The 21,414-nt window shown below is 48.3% G+C and overlaps 1 protein-coding gene across 1 annotated transcript in view; it reads right to left on the minus strand.

The window, feature by feature from the left end:
- Positions 1-5,574: 5,574 nt before the first annotated feature.
- Positions 5,575-21,414, minus strand: part of Dnah8 (dynein axonemal heavy chain 8) — a 220,937-nt gene continuing 205,097 nt past the window's right edge. Inside the window, exons 91-92 of the mRNA XM_087898351.1 lie at positions 8,981-9,102; positions 5,575-5,990 (exon numbers count right to left, since the gene is read on the minus strand). Coding sequence (XP_087754477.1) covers positions 5,703-5,990; positions 8,981-9,102 — 410 coding nt within the window. The 3' untranslated portion in view covers positions 5,575-5,702. The remainder of the gene's footprint in view (positions 5,991-8,980; positions 9,103-21,414) is intronic.

A 21,414-nucleotide genomic window follows, 5' to 3' on the forward strand; every position in this document is an offset into this window, starting at 1 on the left:
GGAAAAAAAAAAACCCAGCAATTAAAGAACGGAGGCTTTCAAATTTTAGTTGTTTTTTCTGTTGAGGGGGCATCTTTTCAAAACCTGTCCACTCATTGCTCAGACGGGGTCCTCCCTCAGGAAGGGACATCTCTTCAGCCGGGCGCTCACAGGTTATGGAGTCCGTGCAAGCATCAGGGACACTCAAGTAGTTTTTAGTAAGTTGTTCAGGTGTCTGAGGGAGGGAAAAGGGAGAAGTGGTGCAAAACAGCCTCATGACCAGATTTAAAATCAAAGCAGGTGGGGAGAGATGGAGAGAGAGACAGAGAGACAGACAGAGACAGACACACACACAGAGACAGACAGGCACACAGAGAGACAAAGAGAGACACACAGAGACAGAGAGAGACACAGACACACACACAGAGACAGAGAGACATAGAAAGAGAGGAGAGAGAGAGGAAAGAGAGAAAAGAGGGGAGAGAGAGACAGACACACTCAGAGAGACAGAGAGACAGAGAGAGATAGGATAGTCACCGAGCTGGCTAATCCTGTTCAGGTCCCAAACTGCCTTCTTTACTATAGGGCTTATTGCTGCTACCAGCTTCCTCTGCCTGCTCCCTGCCCACATGTGGGACAGCCTGAAAGGCCATCTTTTGCCTGAGAGCCCAACTTGGTCCCTGTCTGTCTCCTCCAACCATACCACAGGAGCTGTGACCCAAAGCTTTTTGTAGGAACCCTCCCAGCCTCGAATCCCTGAATCACCCAGTTGGGTTTGGGAGAACCTGAACTAAGATGGGTATGGGGGAAAATGTTTTGGAGTTTTTAATGGCCTGAACATTTTGATCAAATCTAGAAACACCATTCATGTTCATCAGTGGCTCAGTAGTCCTGGACAGCTCTCGAGGACACATGGTCACTCAGTATTTGTGCCGGTCCTGTGCGTCACCATGTGTGCTGACAGTGGCTGGTGTCACCGGGTGGCATCTTTCAACTGCTCTATCTTTCAAGTCTTTCTGATTAGGCGCTAATTATTAAAGTTTTTTTTTAATTTACAAAAAGTGCCAACTTTGGAGATTTTATTAGCTATCTAGGTTCATGTCATGAAGTCACTTTAACTCTGAGGTGCTTTTGGCTTTTTAAAACTGAAAGTGGACTGGAGAGTTGGCCCAAGGGTTCAGAGCACTGGCTGCTCTTGCAGAGGACCCAGAGTCGATTCTCAGCACACATGGTAGATCACAGCCCACTCTAACTGCAGCTCCTGGGGTCCAAGCCCTCTTCTGGCCTCTGTGGGCACCGCACACAGGTGGCACATTGACATGCCTGCAGGCAAAACATCATATAAATAAATAGAAAAAGGTGGAAAGATCTTCACAGTTCCTAATTTTTCACTTAACAATTTTGCTTTTACATGTTTACTCTTATCTTTTGCTGAATTATCTTTTTCTCAATGTGTATGTATTTGTGTATTGTGTGTCTGTCTGTATGTATGTGTGCATGTTTGTATCTGTGAGGACAGGCTCATGGGTGCCACACCACACAGAGAACAAACTCAGGTACCAATCCTCACACTCTACTTTGAGACAGCATATCTTGAGGGCTCTGCTCGTCTCTGTCTCTCCCACCTCACAGGTGCTGGGATTACAAGTATATACCACAGTGCCTTACTTTCTTTATACACGGGTGCTGGGTATCCAAATGTAGGTCCTCGGGCTTATGGGGCAAGTGCTTTATGGACTGAGCCATTTCCCCAGCCCTCTCCTTGTGTGTGTGCTTGTGCGTGGTACTTTGAACTCTGCCAGTGAGGTATACCTCCAGTCCTCTTCAGACTCTTTCTCCTGATCCTTCTCAACACAGTTTCTGAGGTTCTAATCTCTCTCTCTTCATCTCAGAAGACTCTCTATCTCTCTTCTTTTTCAGTTGCCCTCTCTATGGTTCCAGTTTAGAACAATGGCCTCCTCACCAACTCCCCACCCCCAACCCATCAGCAACCCAGCATGATCAACAGCACCCCACTGCCCTCTGCAGTTCTAGCCCCTCAGACAGATGGTCCAGTCCCTCCTTCCTCGTCATTGCCTGTAACCAAGGTGCTAATCCAAAAAGTCGCTGTTCACTGGTTCTTCCCTTCTGCGGACACTGGGATGGTTAATCGACTGGGCTTTGTAGAAACTTGCTGTTGGGTGGGGAACCACTCCAGGGATGGGTTGGACCACAAGGCTGAAGTTCGGGCTAGCTCCTGAGGTCTTTGGAATTTGGAGTGTAGTCCTAGTGACAGAAGTTTCTTGAAGGTTATCTGACCTCTGTCTCTGGATATTTCATCTCTCTCTTCCCTTCTCTCCGGCTGTACGATCCACAGGCCCTCATGTTTAGACACCGGGTCCTCAGCTGGTGCTGCTGCTTTGGCAGGCTGGGGATCCTTCAGGACACTGTGCCTCACTGGAGGAACTGAGTAACTGAAGGTGGTCCTTGAGGTCTGTAGTCTAGCCCTGCTTCCTGTCTGGTCTCTGCTTCCTTATCTACCCATATGTGAACCTGCAGTTTCATATTCCAGTCAGGAGCCACTCCTGCCACCACGGTGAACGATACCCACCCCCAAACTGTGAGCTAAAACAGATCCTTTCTCCCATAAGAACTTCTAGCCAGGCATTCGGTCACAAGATGAGACAATGTATCTCCCTCACGCTGGGCCCTTCCTTAGAAGCCATTCATCTGTAGCCTTGATGAGATCCATGAGAAGTTCAGGACCCAGCCCCACGGTTACCTTGTTTTCGCCTCCATCTCTCAACCTTGGCTATCCTCAGCCACATCTGTGACCTTCAGTCACGGCCCTGAGTCACACTGCGTCCCCCACTGAGTCGAGGTCGCTATTCATCTCTGACAGCGGCGTGTGTGACAGCGGTGTGTGGCTTATTCACACATCACCACCCGCGAGGCGGATCTCTTTTCGGGGCTCTATCTCTGGGTGCTTTTCTTTGCCCTTATTTTTATGTAAAGTCCAAAGTAAAATAACATTTTCAATCAAAGAAGATATAAATCTCATGGCTCATTTTGCTGAGACCAAAATGAGAAAACGTGGACTGAGTCCAAGGAGGGAAAACAAAAGAAAGCCACTGCCTCTGCCCCGGTTTCTGCTGCCTTCCCCACCCCATCCTCTCTCCACCGCTCTCTTATGCTCACCAGGTCTCCCTCACTCAAGTGTGGCAAATGAGGTAATTAGTGACAGAGCAACAATTTTGCTGAGAAAATGGTTATGTGTTTATGGAAGTTCAATGGTGCAAAATGTCTAAGGAAAGCCATTTGCTAAGCTCGAGAAAGACAGGGGAACTGGGTCCTGAGCCAGCTCTCAGCAGAACCCAGGCAGTGCAGAAGGGCCAGCCGTCAACAAAACCATTTGGAGGCACTGTCCAATGGCCAGGTGCCCATATTGGCTGGACCTCAGTGCCCATCTCTTTCTCCTCACTGTTGACTCGGAGCGAAATAATCAGCCGTAGCCGAGTTCCCAGAAAACGGTCCTCGTGTGCCATTAACCAGTCTTCTCGGTGACCTTTGCTAAAGTTACAGCCTTCTACATCTTCCCCCCGTTTTCTCCAAGCCATTCAAGTCATTAGACAACTTCGAGCAGAATTATTATTCTCTAAGCATCCTCTTGGATAGCCGAGGTTTAGATTATGCCTTTGCCTTTAATTATTGGATCACCCAACGTGAGCGTTATTTCAGAACCTGCTGACTGGCTTGCTCTAGTGAGATGGTATTGCTTTCCTGGACCCGGCCAGACTGGCAGGCAGGTGGATACTTCACCCAGGGGATGCCCTCTTCGCATTAGTGTGTGTTCTAGTCATGGGAAATACAGAAACACTTAGACCAGGGGTTTGGCTACTGTTCTAGTTAGCATTAACAATCAATTTGGCACAACACAGAGTCACCTGAAATAATTTTTTTAAAAATAAGCCATTGAATAAACTCTCTTTATTGGTGAGTCTGCGGATATTTCTGTGAAGTCGGTCTAGATGGAGGCAGGTGGGCCCAGTCCACTGTGGGCGGTGCCATTCCTAGACAGGTGGTCCTGAGCTGTGTGAGAAAACCAGGTAAGCAAGCATGAGCCTTCGAAGAAGCCAAAGAGTGAGCCAGCAAGCAAGGGTCTTGGGCGGGTTGCACTTCAAGCTCCTGCCACGACTTCCCTCAGTGATGGATTGTGAGCTGGAGATGCAATCCAAGTGAAAGCTTCCTACCCCAGCGTTCCTTTTGGTCAGGGTGGTTGTATCACACTAGGAAGGAAACTAGGAGAGGCCTATGACTGTGACATTGACTAGGCCTCAGGGATATATCAGAGGTCAGCACTATACCCTTCTTCCAGGAGCTACACCCGGCCGGAGATACAGCAGTCCTCTGAGGTCATCCCTGTATACTTTACCCAGGGTGCCACTGGGCCATCTCACTTGACTTGCCGTGACCGCCTCCGTTCAGGATGACGGGATGACAGAAGCATGGGGCAATCTGGAATGACTCCTCTTCCAGAACAGAGAGAATGAAGTTAGCGCAAGGAGCTGGGGGCAGGCAAGAAGATTCCAGATGAGAAGACAGCAGAGAGACGCTTCTTCACTATCCCGGAGCTACATGAGCGTCTCGGTTGAGGACCCCATCTGTTTTGTTAAATTGACAATTTCCTTCATCAGGAAATCAGGGCTCATACCGAGTCCCAGACTAACTACTGAGTAAGAAATAGCTTCACTTTCTAAGGACTCTGCTTTTTAAGATGTTCAGCATGTAACCTAATTTCGTTTGATGGAGTTTGTTTTGCTTTCTCCATTTGCTACCTAGACATGTGTTTTATTATTTCCCACAGAATCAGGCTTGGGAGGGAGAGCCAGGGAGCCAGAGTTCCCTGAGCCTCAAAAGTATTACCCAAAGAAGAGGAAATAATATTAAATAAAATTAAAATAAATTCCAAGGTCAACTGTCCCAATGAGTTTTCTGACATCCTCCAACAGCAGAGCACATATGTGCGTGTTCATGTGAGTACATGCACACACACGCACACACACACGCACACAAACACATGCGCGCACACAAACTTAAAAGGGTAATATTTGATCAAGCTTAGGCAGGGGAAGATTATTTATGAGGAGGAATTTTCTTTTTTAATTTTATTTATGTGATATTTTGATATATTTATTTGTATATTTTGATTACATTTACTTGTGAGCATATGAAGGTCTCACAGTACATATGTGTAGATCAGAGTACAACTCATAGGCGTTGGTCTTTTCCTTCCTTTGTGTGTATCCCAGGGCATCCAACTCATGTCGTCAAGCTTGGTGACAGGTGCCTTTCCCCACTGAGCCATCTTGCCAGCCCGGGAGTGGTTTTCATTGGAGGAAAAAGTTCTTTCTGCTGGGGTCCTTTTAGGATGGATCCTATCAACACCCCGTTTGTGACTTTTCAAATGCAAGCCTTCTAAAAAGTCTTCTAACGTGAAGATAGGAGTTTATCTTTCAAAAGTAATTATAGCATAATGTGAGTTCTTAGAATCAGAAGCGTGAATTCGGAACGGTTCTCGGAACAGTGATACGGGAGGGAGAAACGGACACAACGGGAGAGGTGTCAACTGTTTAATTGAGGGAGAGTAATGAAGGGCCTACCAGGAAGGAAAGACACTGTCTGAGTCTCTCAACGGCTGGGCTTCTATGTGGTTCTTCTGCTGCCCACGGCAGGAAGAAATGAACTTACTTGATGTCACACAGGAGGGCCACTCCCCTCAGGATCCAGTGATCCGGGGACAGCACTGTGCGCAGGTACACTACGGTGATGAAGGTGAGATCAGTTCTTCTGGGTTTCTTGTAGATCGGACACACGTACAGTTTCGGGTCCTTGGGGGCCGTGGAGTTAATGGCAAAGATGTGCAGGACGGGAAGTTGCATGAACAGAACCTTCGGGGTGGATTCTGTGAGCTTCCCGTTCCGCCTGTCCCAGGATGCTCCGTCCATATACAGCCCATAAATATACACACCTTCCTGAAAGAGCAAGGGGCGGAAAGGGGGACGTACTGAAAGGTGGACGTCCATAACATAATCAGGGCTGTCAGTTCAGAAAGAAAATGCATGCCGGTCTTAGAAAACACCACTGGGCAAATAGCATTATTGAAACTAGGTCACGCTTTCCCCTGGGGCATGCAATGAGTCTAGCTGCATGGTGGAAATGCCCTGCTATGAGTTTTTGGAATGCAGGGTGGCCCACCTGGGTAACAGGAGGGCCAAGTCACCTCTGCAGGTAGCTCAAGTCCAGTTTGAGTTGGTGCAAGCCGGGAGCATACACTGTAACTTAGAACTGCTGCCAATGGGACTTTAGGCTGAAGCGACCCAGCCAACCCTGGGCTCTACCCCATCTCCTCCACAACATGAAATGAGATGATAACGCCCCCAGAGGCTTGGAGCGGTACAGCAAAGTGGACGTGAGATTGGAGGGGGAAGCAGGCCAGAGTATAACCAGCTCTCCTCCCCACGTACTTGCCCACAAATAGACTAGTCTTCCTGGGCCTCACTTTTAAATTAGGAAGCCAAGACCTCTGAGCACAGGTGACAGTTCGAAATTTGATAATGGAAGTGCCTGGGGATGGGATAGGAGCAGTGACTTTGGATTGAAGGTCATGTGGGCTTTTGCCACCAGAGCAGACTGTGGAGGGGACGGTCTTGAAGCGATCGATCCCTGAAGGGCTGGGGCAGCATATGGGGATGGGGAGAAGGAGGCCGAAGCATCCCACAAAGACAGGCAGGACGGGCAGAGAAGATACTTTACTTCTTGGGCAAGGGTTCAAAGGTAATAAAATGGGTTATCACTTGACCACGGAGGACGAATCTGCCGAGCTGAAGTGTCTGAACTCTAGCTTGCAGGCACGGGGGAGCCACAGCACAGGTATTCATTAGAACAAGAAAGGGCCGGAGAGAATCATGCAAGCTCATAAAGTATATTTATGTAGAGAATGGTGACCATTTTTCTATTTCTAATGAAGATGGGGTCTGGGGAAGTAAATGTAGATCACGGTAAAGCACGGAGAGATTCGCGGCAAAGGGTTTCTGGGACTCTCTCATGTGGGCTAGTTGCATGAAGACCGTATATTTTGAACCACAAACTGAAGCACATGGCTCGACAGTGTGACCCTAGGCAGAGCCAGAAGATGAGGAGACAGGAGTTCCCATCATTAACTTCGTGGGTGGCAATTAATTACACAAACAAGATGACCACTAGGAACTACCTTACAGCCAACTGTGTCCCTTTCTATGGCCCTTGCAATCTAGGGACCTTAGGAGTCGCAGTGAGAAGATGTGACAGGTAGAACAGTGTCACCCCAAATTTATGTCAACCCAGTACCTCAGACATATTGTTTGGTTTTGTAGATATAGTGTTCAGATATGAACACACTGGGTCTAGGAAGGCCCTAGATCCAATATGGCGGGCGGGAGCATGCGTGAGTGTGTGTGTGTGTGTGTGTGTGTGTGTGTGTATGTGTGTGTGTGTAGGCGTTGGTCACACAGAGAGGTACCTAGAGAATCATGCTTTTGACAGTGGTGGTAGACACTGGAATGAGACAGCCAAAACCAGTCTGCCAAGGACTTCCAGTAGGCATCAGCCACCAGGAGAGAGTCATGAAGTAAGACTGTCTCTCACGGCTTCCTTCTGGAAGAAACCAACACTGCCAATCACTGATTTATTTTGTTTTGTTTTGAGAGAGGGTCTCATGTAGCCCAGGCTGGCCTTGAACTCCTGATCCTCCTGCTTCTGTCTCCTGAGTGTTGGGACTATAGGTGCATGCCGTAGTAACACCCAGCTTCTGTGCTGCTGGGAATTCAACCAGAGCTCCAAGCCTGCTAAGCCAGCACATTCCCAACCGAGCTACAGTGGGTTTGGACTTCCTGACTCCTTAATTGTGAGGGGAAAACATTCTAAGATTTGAGTAAGCCAGTCTGTGATATTTTAGGCAACAAATACGGATTAGGGTACCAGGAAGCTAGGCAGTGCCTCAAACACTTACACACAGGGAGGTGACATGGGGTGGGGCGATCGTAGGCAGAAGATGCAAGATCCTCGGAGTATGTCATAGAGAGGCCCTCAATTACTTTGCAGAGCAGCTGATAGGAATATACAGGGTAGGGTGTGTGGGATGAGGACTTAGGGAAGCATAAGGAACCTTCCAAAGACTGGAAGGAAGATCTCCCGCGACAAAGAGGCAGGAAATTTGGCCCAGAGCTAGGAAATTCATCTGTTCTAGTCCCCTTGGTATTGAGAGCATGAGAGGAAAAGAAGGACTAAGATTTATTGAGTTGCCAAGTCAGATGATCTGCCACCAAGCTTACATGATGGCATCTACAGCCTCGTGACTTCCTGCAGAAAGGTTGAACCGTCATTTACTTTTCAGACATAAGAGGAAAATCATTAAAGAGGTTGGCCCAGCATCTGTGTCAAAGCAGAGGCACAGAGGGCCTACTCTCCCCACAGCAGGGCAAATGCTCCACACCCAGAGTCCCCAAACAGGCCGAAGAAAAAGACGGGGTAGGAACTGAGCTCCCAACAGTTAGTCCAGCGGATTTCCATGGCCCTCGGCTGCTACAGGGGACCCTGTGAGCCCAGCACAGGAGTGGAAGACACTTGGAAATCTGTCTAAGCAAACACGTACATAACTTGCATTTATAAAGAAAGGTCACCCCGGGGGAGTCTCTGGGCTCACTAGCCCTTGTCATTAGCCTCCCACTCAGCAGACGGGGGAGGCACTGGCCTTGAGATTGTCTGGTTACAACAGAGAAAACCTCCATGGAAAGCAGACGGGCTTCACTGGAGAAGCCAAGGTCAGTTTTCAATTTTTTGTTTGTTTTCGGGGTCCTGAGGACTGAACCCAGGGCCTTGCACACCAGGCAGCTGTTTGACCATCTACTGTACTGCATCCCCAGTCCGCAGAGGCCATTTCGCCCTGAACTTGGATTTCTACCCTGAGCTCCCCCACAGCACCTACCACAGGGGGTGCGGCAATCTCCTCTTTGGTCTGCCGCAGGACTTCGTTGTGGATGGTCACGGTGTCCAGCGCCCAGCCTTTGTGAGCTCGGGTCACTTCTTGCCTCATTGCTGTGAGGAAGCCTTGAGAAAGCCAGACACAGAGAGAAGACTCTTGGTGAAGTTCACTTCAGAAACAAAGAGGACGCGACGCGGAGGGTGGCTTGGCAGTCTCTAAACTGCCCATCCATCCTGGGAGGAGCTGAGAGCAGGACCGCAGAGCCAAGGGCATTTCTTCTAGGGGTTTGTTTCCAGGGAGACAGCGAAGAGAGAGGGACCTTGGTTTGGAAGCCTTCTAGAATTGCAAGTCTTAAAAGGGTTCCAACCTAGTCCCAGCTCATGGTCTCTACTGGAAAACACAATATTCAATGTGTGACCGGAATGGTAAAGTATTCTGAGAAACAGCCTTCCAATTAAACCCGAATCAAACCATTATGAAGCTTCTATTTGCCATAATGGGACAATTTCATTTAGTCTAAGGAAATAAGGCATAAACACCATAATAGGAACCCGACTTTCAATTTGATCAAACAGAGCAATCACACCGGAAAGGGAAAGCTACATCTTTTAATGTGCATAATACAGTTATTTTAAGATAATGCGTGGCTCCGTATCTTGTGGCCTTTCTCTAAACTTAGTATTTTGAAATCATGCCAATCAATTCAATAAGAGAAGTCTTTTTCTGGAGAGTGGCATTTGATGTTAGAAAAAAAAAATAGATCCCGAATTTTAAAGCTGGTCAGAAAACCAGCTGCCTGTGATTGACCGCTCATCTCTAGGTCCTCGTGCAAATGGGAGACAAACCGTAAGACTGTTAAAATTTGGAACGTATACACCCCCAGTGCTCTTTTTTAAATTGCTTATTTTTTTGGTAATCTTACGCATGGATGCATTGTGTTTAGGTCACTTCCATCCCCATCTACCATCCCTGGCACTCTGGAGTGTTCCCTGAGAGCCACAGAGGGGAAGTTGCAAGGGGTTAAGCTCCCTGGGAATGGAAGGAAAGACTGGCACCAAGTCTGGCTTTACCGAGGGACTGCAGTTCATGGAGAGAAAACCATTCTTTCATTTGTCAGTCCTAAGAACAGCCGCAGTGTACCAGGCACAGTTCGTGGTGGCTCAAAGTGGAAGAGCCTGCCCATGGACCTACATTCAAGGCTAAGGGAGCCTGACTCTAGAGCAGTGGATCCCAACCTTCCTAACGCTGTGACCCTTTCATACAGTTCCTCATGCTGTGGTGACCCCCAACCATAAAATTATTTTCATTGCTACTTTATAACTGTAGCAAACTACAGCTATGTGGATATCTGTGTTTTCTGATGGTCTTAGATGGATGACCCCTGTGAAAGTGCCCTTTGACCCCAAAGGGGTCGCAACCTATGGGTTGAGAACCACTGCACTAGAGGCAGGCAGAACATTAGCATGACACAGGCCGCGGCGTGGGAAAGGTCGAGGAAGTACTGGCTGCAAAGCCGAAGTTCACTGTAACTCTCCTCCCAGTATGTATTTTTGCTGTTTTTAGTTACGAGTATGGGCATCATGGGGTGGGGAGGTAAGGCAAGAGACGCCAGATTACACTGGAGCAGGACCACAGACAGGTGTGAGCCGCTCAGCACGGGTGCTGGAAACCAAACTCGGCTCTTCTGCAAGACCAATAATACACACTCTCAAGGCGGAGCCATTATTTCTCCAGCCCTGGGCCACAAGCCTGCGAAGATGCGTGAGAACCTGCAAGACAGGACAAGACCAACTGGAGCAGCCGCACTTGTGAAGACTCAGAGGTAGAGGCTACGGGAGGGGTCGACCGGTCCAGGTAAAGACAGTACAAACAAAGCTAGCAGCACAGTTTCTCAGGTCAGAGTTCTTACCGCTCCTTCTAAAATGCATTTTATTATATTTATTTGTGTGCATGTATGTGTGCATATGCGTGCCATGGCATCCGTATGGAAGTCAGAGAGCAACTCGCAGGAAGCAGTTCTCTCTTTCCACCACATAGGGCCCAGAATCTAATGCAGGTTGTCAAGCTCGGTGGCAAAAGACTTTAACCACGAGCCATTTCACTAGCTGCCCAGGGCACCTTGAGAGGTGGAAAGCCACTAGACATGTAGAGAACGCCAATGACTTGTCTGCATTTGCATCTAGCTAAGAAAGCTCATTCAAAGCACCTATTAGGACAGGATCTGGGGCGCTAAAGAGACCCTTCTGTGTATTTCTGAAAGTCAAGCCCCTCCATCAGCCAGAGTAGAAAAGACCGACCTTACGAAATGAGCTTAGTCGTCAGGAAGTACAGGGAACTTCACTGGCAACAGTGGCTGACTGCTTCCTGGAGTCCCAGAAGGAGATCGGACCACCAAGCCATCACCTTCACTTTCGTGGGTTGTTTTTTTTTTTCTGAGATTTATTTATTTTTATTTTGTGTGTATGGGTGTTCGCATCTGTACCTAAATCTGTGCACCGTGTGTGCATGCAGTGCCCATGGGGGCCAGAAGAGGACATCAAATCCCTTGGAACTAGTGTTGTAGACAGTTGTGAGCCACCATGCGGGTGTTAAGAATCGAACCCAAGCCCTCTGGAAGGGCAGCCAGTGAGCCCTACACCTCCCCAGCTTCTCACTTTCATTTTAAACTCTGGGGAAATCCCACACATCAGAAACACGTCCCACGTGTTTGTCGGTCAGGGGTATATAACTCCAGTCTCCTTCTGTCAATCACCCTTCTACCGAGTCCACTAAGATGTCATTTTTGGATTGATTTATTTGTATGAGTGTTTTGCTTGCATGCACCTATGTGGACCATTTGTATGCCCTGGGACCCATAGAGGCCAGACTACTGCATCAGGTTCCCTGGAACTGTAGTTACAGATGGTTGTAAGCTGCCATGTGCTTGTTGGGGACTGAACTCTGCCTCTGCAAGAGCAGCCAGTGCTTTTAACTGCTGAGCCATCTCTCCCACCGAAAATGTCATTTTCATAATTCAACACACAGTGTTCACCCATGTGTCTATTAGACCCTGCATATCCAACTCGAGTGTCTAGAAGTAAATTGACCTTAGCTTATGATATTTTAAAATTCACCCCTGATATTATGAAGCTTACAAGGTCATAATGTCCAAGTCACTAATCCTAGTCTTAACCTTTTTCTGCACCAGTTGAGTAATTGATATATTTTTTTTTATAACATCTTAAGTCACGACTAAACTGTAAATTGACCTCATCCCATATGGCTCTCAGGACCATGCCTGAGTGTCTAAGAGTAGGGAAGCTGGCTGGTTTTTATTTTTTTTAATCCTTTAATATCTTTTTTTCTGCTTCTAAGATCTTAGTCACAATAACTCGAGCGCAGTTAAGGAGACACTATTTCCTGTCTGGTCCTACTGGAGAGCATGAATTACATTGTCCAGACTCCAACAGTAAGCATCCTGATGCTTAAGAGGCATTCTTAGCACGCCAGCAGGTGGGAGCCAGTACACTCGTCAGTTCACAAACCAAAAAGGCAGTGTTGACCAAATGCATCTGAAACCTATCTCAAGGGCAGGGAATGGTTTGTGAGCTGTTCCTACTCAGAGAACGCAGAAGAGTAAGGAAAACACGCATGTTCAAACCTATCTATGCTGCATCTAGCCACCCCTTTATTTGAGATGGAGTCTCGTTATCTAGCTTCCTTCAAAGAGCATCTGTAGCCAAGAGTGACCTTCCTCGAGCTCCTCATCCTTCTGCCTCCTCCTCAAAAACCACTCCTTTCCTGTAGCACTGAGAATCCAACCCAGGGCTCTGCGTGTGTCAAGCAAGCGCTCCAGCATCTGAGCTACAGGCCCAGCCGCTCGCCCAGGCTCCATCGCTCCCCACTGACTTCCTACAAAGGACACGATCTTGCCACATTCAAACGTATTGAACCTTCTGAAACATTAATTGTCGGGTTTTAAGAAATGAATGGCTGTCTCTCTTGGAGACTGATGTCAAAGCTAATGAAACTACAATCTGCTCCTTCTGCGGCTTGCCAAAGTTTTTAAAGGACAGTCGGTGGAGTCTTTCTTCACAAAAGCTTGGAAATCAGACACTTTTGTTTTGGCATGAATTTAGTTATAATCACCCGGAAAGTGACTCAAATGTTCCCATTTTTCAAAGAAGAAATGAAAAGTCAGTCGGAGTGAGACCTCGACAGCAATAACCACCTATTCTTCATGAGATTTAACCGCCCACACGAAAAAAAAAAAAAAAACAAACCAAAAAAAAACGGGTGACTTTGACTAAACACTGGCATTCCATGTGGTCTAGAGGAGGTGCTGAAACAAATCTCCCCTTCACGTTCATAAAGCATAATCAACTCTTACAACACTTGTCAAGTTCATTATTTTTTTAAAAAAACCCAACTCAGTATTAATCTAGGATCACACTGTGGAAAGGCAGCCCTGAAGCAGTACTTTTTAATGTGTTAATTCTTGTAGTGGGAGCCAGTTAATACCCAAGTAGGTAGATTTCTGCCCCCTGGCTTGTGCTATCCGCTGGCTTGAAGAGAGCCACGGTGTGTTTAGGTGGACTTCCCTACTAGCTCTTGGAAAAGATGGAAGAAACAGCCCATCAGGAAAGTCGTGCTCCTTGGCTTTACTAAGAGTTGGTTGGTATTCTGTAATGATGGTCCTGTGTCAATGGCAAGTGGCAGGTGTGCGTGTGTGACCACGTGCCTGGAGGCCAGAGTTCAACCTCAGCTGGCTCTTCCTCAACTGATCCCCACCTCATTTGCTTGTTGTCTGTTTTTGAGGCAGGGTCTCTCGCTGAACACAGAACTCACCAACTCAGAATAGCTGGTCCGTGAGCGCCGAGGTTACAGATGTATGCACCATTCCTGGCTTTTCTATAGGTGCTAGGATTTGAGTTCAGTCCTCTGCCCCACTAAACCGTCTCTCCAGGCTCCCAGGTGGCATTTTTTCTTTAGTAAATGAACCGGTCCTTCTGTAATGGGCCTTGGTTTGCACAGTTATTTCCTGTCTAAACAGTTGCCACACCTCCCAGCAGCATCTTCAAAGATGAAGAGAAATTATGTCCCTGCCAAGAGATTATGACAGGCAGTTTTTCCCCCAAATGAGAAGCAAATGCGGTTCATTGGTAAGTTAAATAAAAAGACAGAAATCATTAGGCAGCCATGAGGTTGGTCAGCCGAGCTGAATGAACGCACACTGGGCACCTTTCAGACGTGTTGGCTGAACGCTGTAGGGCAGGTATTGGTAATGGCTGAGAATGCAAAACGCCAGGGCAGCTTGGTCCAGAGTGGTGAAGCCAGAACTGCTGGAGGAGGCATCCATAGTGCTACAGTAGAGTTTCTTCTCACACAAGTGTGTGTGTGTGTGTGTGTGTGTGTGTTTGTGTGTGTGCATGCATGCACGCAAGTGTGCACACGTGTGTGTGTGTACATATATGGACACGAGGTATTGAAGTCATGTGTCTCTCAATCACCCTCTTACCTTGTTTTTCAAGACAGAATTCCTGAACCTGGAGCTCACCAGTTTGGTTAGACTTCTGGCCATCAAGTTTCAGGGTCCCATTCTCTCTGCTACCCCAGTGCTGGAGGATTGCAGGTGCATGCATCCACACCCAGTTTTCTACATGGGTCCTGAGGATCTGAACTTGGGGCCTCCTGTTTGCATGACAAAACACTTTACTGACCAGCCTGTCTCCCCAGCCCATTCTCTCAAATTTTACTGATCCCAGGAATCATCAGGGGAGGGGACACCAGTTAACACCTAGGTTCTGATCTGGCATGTCTGGCATGTGGGTCAAGAGAGGGACCCAGGATTCTGTATCTCAGGAATGCAGCTGCTGTGGGAGGCCCACACATCAGTTATCAGGGGTGTAAGGCCAAGGTTCTTGTCACCTTAGAATGACTTAGGGAGCTCTTAAGAAAACTGATCATAGAGGCTCTCTACTCTAGAGTCTAGCGGTCTTAACCTTTGAGATTGAGACACGATTGGTTTTGGGTCCCAGCCATTAGTATGTATTGAAAATGTCCCCGGTGATTCTGCCATGGCAGGCAGGCCTGAGAACTGCCACTCTGTCAAATGCTCTCGCCAGACAGGCCACTTACCAGTCAGTGACCCACATTTGTTTTAAGAACCGGACTGACAAAGGGGAAGGAAGGGAAACGCTTCTGAGTACAAGCGAAATCTCTGGAAGGCTGTCCGTGGACGAGCTGGCTCTTTGCTGGTACTCTAGAGAGCACAGGTACTCAGTGACAGGCTCTATCAGAACCCACGGACACAGGAAGGCTGGGACCCTCCACCCCAAATGGCTGTGTTGGGAAGTTTAACTCCTGACAAGCCAGCATTCTCCTTGAGTGACTGTGGTTTTTCCCTTGACCCCTCCAGTCTCAATTCTTCTGTCCCTCCACACTTTCCCGTTATGCCCTCTGGCATGGTTCCATTTCTGCACAAAGTAGTCTCTCCCCCTTTTCGCTTTGACTGGAATCAACCCTGGACACATAAGCACTTCCCATCATTCCTCCACCCATCCTGAGCGCCTCTGCTGCCCTGACAACCACGGGCTCTGGTGACCAGCCCGTCCTCCCTTCATCATGTCTGCCACCTGTCCCCAATCATCTCAGTACCCCACCTACATCTGCTTCGTGTCTGTGCCTATGGTGTGTGTGTGTATGCCTCTGTGTGTGTGTGTGTGTGTGTGTGTGTATGCCTCTCTCTCTCTCTGTGTGTGTGTGTGTGTGTGTGTGTATGAATACTAAGGTCAGAAGCAAATGTCATGTGTCTCCCTCATTGCTCTCTACCTTACGTTTTGAGACAGGATCTCTCCCTTGAGCCAGGAGTACACTGATTTAGCTGGACTAGCTGGCCAGCAAGTTCCATGGATCTTCCTTGTCTGTGCATCATGAGCGATGGGATTACAAGTCTGTGCCAAGGTACTCAGCTTTCTTTGTGGGTGCCGGGGATCTGAACTCAGGTCCTCATGCTTGCATCTCAGGCACTTTACTGAGTGACCTCCTCAGCCCCTCTGTGCTCCTCTCCAGTGTCCCTCTTCGGCGTCCTTCCAGCAGACTGGCCTCTCTGCTCTTGACCTCATCATTTCTCTATTTGTTTATTTTATTTTGCAGGTGTGCGGGGGTGGGGCAGGGAGGGCATAACTTGTGTGAAGGTCCGAGGACACGGCATGGAAACCAGTTCTCTCCTTCCACAGCAAAGGTTTCAGGGAACAGACTCAGATCAGCAGGTGTGGTGTGGCAAATGCCTTCTTGGTGCCACTGAGCCATCTTGCTTGCCCAAACCACAACATTTGTAACAAATCAACTCCACCTCCTTTCTTCTCTGCCTCATTAGAGCCTTCTTTTTCACTGCATGCCAGACAGAGCCCCAAACACAGATAAACCCAGACAAAAAGCCTCTTCTTACAGCAGCGCCCCCACTGCTGGAGGATACCAGCAATGCCACACAGTCGCCGTGTGGAACCGCAGTGGGTTCCAAAGCCCCCTGATGTCCTTCCCTGTCCCCACCAGCCCTCTTCCCCCAGCTTCTGTCGCTTTCCTGAAATTCTTGCCCCCCTCCATGTTTTCTTTAATCTTGCCTCTGCCTTTAAGTGAGAACAGACAACTCGCTTTGCCTCTTAGCAGCAACCTGCACTGCTACCCACCGTGAGCATCTGTCTCCGACGGGGTTTCTACTACTGTGATGAAACACCGTGACCAAAGAATAAATTGGGGGAGGAAAGGGTTTATGTGGCTGACACTTCCATATTGCTGTTCATCATCAAAGGAAGTCAGGCCAGGAACTCAATCAGAGCAGGAACCTGGAGGCAGAAGCTGATGCAGAGGCCATGGCGGAGAGCTGCCTACTATCTTGCTCCTCGTGCCTTGCTCAGCCTGCTTTCTTATAGAACCCGGACCACTAGCCAAGGGGTGGCGCCACCGACAATGGGCTGGGCCCTCCTCCACCAGGCCTGGTATTACGGAGGCACTTCTCAGTTGGGGATCCCTCCTCTCAGATGACTCTAGCTGGTGTCACACGGCCATCCAGCACAGCATCTATGGCCAGGCCTTCCCTTCTCTGCTGTTCTCGTTACAATGGGAGAGGTGTCCAGGCACCCATTCACCCCACACACACAGTCTCTCCACTGACACACACATCCCTCCTGCCTTTTCTAACCTCTGTCCGGTATCCTTAGACTCCCCCGGCCCGCCTGCATCCTCTCCTCCTTCCCTCCACCAGCATTTGAATGGGCTTCTCTTGTCATTAAAAGAGAAGTAAAAGCCTTCCTTCTTACAAATATCCTCTGATGTATCTCTTTTCTTCAAAGTCTTCTGCGTGCCCACCACATTAACATAAATTCTCTGTCTGTCTGTCTGACTGACTGTCTGTCTGTCTGTCTGTCTCTCTCTCCTTCCTTCCTCCCTCCACTTCCTCAATTCACTCACTTATCTTAAAAATCTGTCTCCTTGAGCTCCCACCTGCACCCCTGGGATTTCTATTTCAACTGTGATCTGGCTGAGAAATCCATCCAGCCATTTGGAGCCCATCCGGAGTGACCTCTGGTGATCTCTGTCCTTATTTATGAGCTTCCCTTCTCTCTCTCGTCTGGGACCCATGTGTTCCTGCTCCCCCCTTTCCAAGCTATTTGGTGAAGGGTCCAAGTTTGTGTGTTCTGGGGGATGATGCAGACGGAGACAGCAGAATCTTCATGAGGATGGCTTAGGGGAAAGGTGACCAGACTGTCATGGGTGAGGTCACTAGAGAACAGAACTTCCAACACTGGCTGTAGGCACTGAGTCACTCACAGGGAGATATGAATGGCCACACTTGTGAGATGAGGAGACCAATCCCCAAGGCAGAGTCACAGAGAGGGATGAGGGGCAGGAAGAGAACCAAGGAAGTGCATGGATGGAACCCGAGGTCTAAAAGAGGTTCCCGGAATTGGAGAGATGGTTCAGCAGTTAACAGCACTTACTGCTCTTCCAGAGGACCGGAGTTCAGTTCCTGGAACCTTCAGCTCATAACAACCTGTAACTCCACTTTGAGGAGGGATATTAGACGCCCCCTTCTGGCCTGTGTGGACATCAACATGCATGTGGCACACACACATGAGAGACAGACAGACAGACAGACAGAGAATCCAGATTTGACACCCTAGCTACAGTCAAGAGAATGAAGTTAGCAGAAATGCCATTAGGTGGAGGCGGCCTTTGAGAGTGGTTTTAGTGGTTCCTGATAGCTGGCCAAATCACAAGGGACTAGACAGTTGGTAGCCATGTGTAAGACTAGAATTTTAGGAGTTGTGGTTGTGACTATGACCAAGGCCAGCGTCTAAAGTCTCCTCTTGTCCAAAGGCAGGCAGAAACCACCTGTCACCCACGCAGAGGCTTTGCAGAGTGCAGTGGGTCCCTCTGCAGTTCTGAGATTTGGGCACAGGGGCATGAGGAACCAGCTGAAGAATTGACATGAGACGAGAAGTTTTCCCTGGTTCCTTTCCAGTCCTCAAAGTCTATTAACCCTTGGCCAGCTTTCCACCTTAACAAACAGCAACCCATGGAGCTGGTCTCAAAGGAAGCATTCGTAATTGCATTGCTCTGAAAAACATGTGCACAGGCGTGCACACGTCCCCCATCCCCACCCCCACCCCCACACGGTGAGAGAGAGAGAGAGAGAGAGAGAGAGAGAGAGAGAGAGAGAGCGCTAAGATAACAGGACAAAAATGATCCATTTCTTTGCTTCGGCAACAGCCCCTCTAAGTGAAAAATCTTGATTCATGTCAATGAATAAGTTGGTATTGATATCTGCCATAACAGTATGGCTTAAGGAGACACAAGATAAAAAAAAAAAAAAAAGGCGACTTAATAGCACCAAGCTCCAGACTGAATTAAGCATTTAGAAAATGATTGTTGTTGCAGGGTTCAATCTAATCCAGGGGTGCGAGGCCCAGGGAGCATGGCCAGCCTCCACCATTCTGTCATTAGCACACCTAGGAGTCATCCAAGCATCAAATGACAAAAATGTGGCTATTAATATGAAGATATCACAAAGGAGTCAATATCTTAGCCTGAAGTCTGCCTCTTTATAATTCATCCCCACTGGTTTAGACACATCCCCATATATAGAGGACACACACACACCAGACTCAGACTTTAAAACATTGATACATGATGCCCTGAGAGTGTATGAGGGGAAGGGGCAGTGGGCGAGAAGGCCCAAAAGAATTCCTTTGAGGGCTCTGAGGATCACAGCTTTAAAGAGCTTGAGAATTCCACGTGCTCAAACCCGCCAGGGAAAACCAGTGAAAGAGAAAGGCTCTCTGGGTCTGCAGAGTCTGGCAGAGAGCACACCCGCCCACAGAAGAAGCCCTGCCACTGAAACACACAGCCACAGGGTCACCGATGAAGCGAGCTTGACCATCTTAATCATCCAGTCTAATCGTCCACATGGCTGAGCTCATCCATTGCCACAGAAGTAACAGTGAAGCGGGCCTGAGAATACCAGGTGAGGCTGTGTGGTGAATGACTCAGCCGCTCCAAACAGGCCAGACCACAAACAAAACAAAGCAAAACAAACATGGAGCCAGCCACAAGACAAGGGAGTTTGGCTGCAAACAGTGCTGGCTGGGATGTTCATGGGGGTGGGGGCACAGGGTGGGGGTGGCAAATGCAAGATGTCACCCATCCTTACGGTAGCAAGGACTTCAAAGTCACCTAAGTCTGAGGGGAACGGGCCTGATGGGAAATACCCTACACACAGTCTACGATGCCAGGGGTATAATAAGGTGATAAAAATGTTCACATGTGAAGAAATTTCATTTAATTCATTACATGTATTTATTGTGGGAGTGCACGATGCAGCACACGTGTGGAGGACCAAGGACAACTTACTGCACGCAGCTCATTCTCTGCCCACACTGTGTGGGTCCTGGGCTTTTAATTCAGGTCGCTAGCCTTGGCGGCAAGTGCCTTTACCTTCTGAGCTCTCTCGCCACCCCCAGACGTCCTGTGTTTGTGATGAAACTTTAGCCTCCTTGTAGGCAGCGCTACGCTTTACCTAAATGTGAGGGGTGCTGTTTTTAAAGCCATTTACTTCAATGTTTTGAACTGAAAGAATGAGAGGATTTTTATCGCAGTGACCCGGGAAGAAGACACAAGACTCGGGAGATGAGTTCGTGCTGGAGCCTCTGCTGTTAATGTCAGAGAATCCTTATCTGTTTGGACACTGCCTGTGGACACACATCAGGAGGGGAGGGGCCACCAAGCTCTCTGTTTTTCAGATGTGGCCAACTGATGTGGAACGGGAAAGTAATTTGTCCCTTGTGTCAAGAGGAGGAAAGGAAAGCGAGGATGTGATTTCTATGCAGGAAGAGGTGACCCCCAGGCTTCTGAGCACCAAGCAGAAAGCAAGCGTAGATAAGGGTGAGGGTGTGTGAGGCTGTGCGTGTCTGTAAAGGGTAGGGTGCCAGCTTGAATTCAGTGTGGACTCTCCAAGAAGCAGTCATGAGAGAAAACATCAAAAGTCTCCCATGGATGCAGAAGTAGAGAATGTCTTATTGGTGGGTGGCACTGAAATGCCCATCTACATTCAAATTTTTCAAAAAAGAATTTAGGGACTACTGAGATTGCTCAGTGGTTAAAAGCACTGGCTGCTCTTGTAGACGATCCAGGTTTGGTGACCAGCACCTACACTGAGTGGCTCCCAACTGCCTGCAACTGCAGCTTTGGCAATCCAATGCTCTTTTCTGTCCTCTATGGGCATCTGCACACAGATAGTGCATATACATGCACTTGGGCCCACCCATCGCATACACATGTAAAATAAGATTAATCTTTAAATATTTTTTAAGTTTTAGTTGTGTTTGTATCTGTGCACGTGAGTGCAGTACCTATGGAGGCCAGAAGAGGGCATCAGTTGGATCTATTACTATGTGTAACCCACTGTGAAGGCAGAAAATGCCATGCATGGTTCAGGCTATAAATTCAGAAAATGTTAAGGCAGAGCTGGCAAGATTGCTCAGTGAGTAAAGCACTTGCTAAGCAAGCCCCATGACCCCAGTTCAATCCCGCATCCACTCTGCCCATCCTTGGCCTTCATGCAGACGGGTCCCTATAGGGTGTTGCAGTTTTCATCGGGCTGTCTTCACTCACCATTATCTTTGATGAGATTTACCCATATTGCCGTGAGCAATGGTGGCTCCCCACAAATCAGTAAGAATAAATGCTTCTTAACTCACTGACAGAAGAAACTATTGGGGTGCCAAGCTTTCGGGACCTTAAAAGCTCCATGGTATCCAGCCCGCAACTTCCCTGGAGAATGTTTCTAAGATGGAAGGGTGGAACAGCAGAGTGCCTTCGGGGAGGGGGAGGAAGACACCCCAGCCGCCACCCAACGCTCACTCAATATTTCAAGTCTAGTTTTCTAAACCAAATCAGCA

This window comes from Myodes glareolus, chromosome 18 (genome assembly GCF_982192425.1).
Source record: "Myodes glareolus chromosome 18, mMyoGla1.1, whole genome shotgun sequence".
NCBI lineage: Eukaryota > Metazoa > Chordata > Mammalia > Rodentia > Cricetidae > Myodes > Myodes glareolus.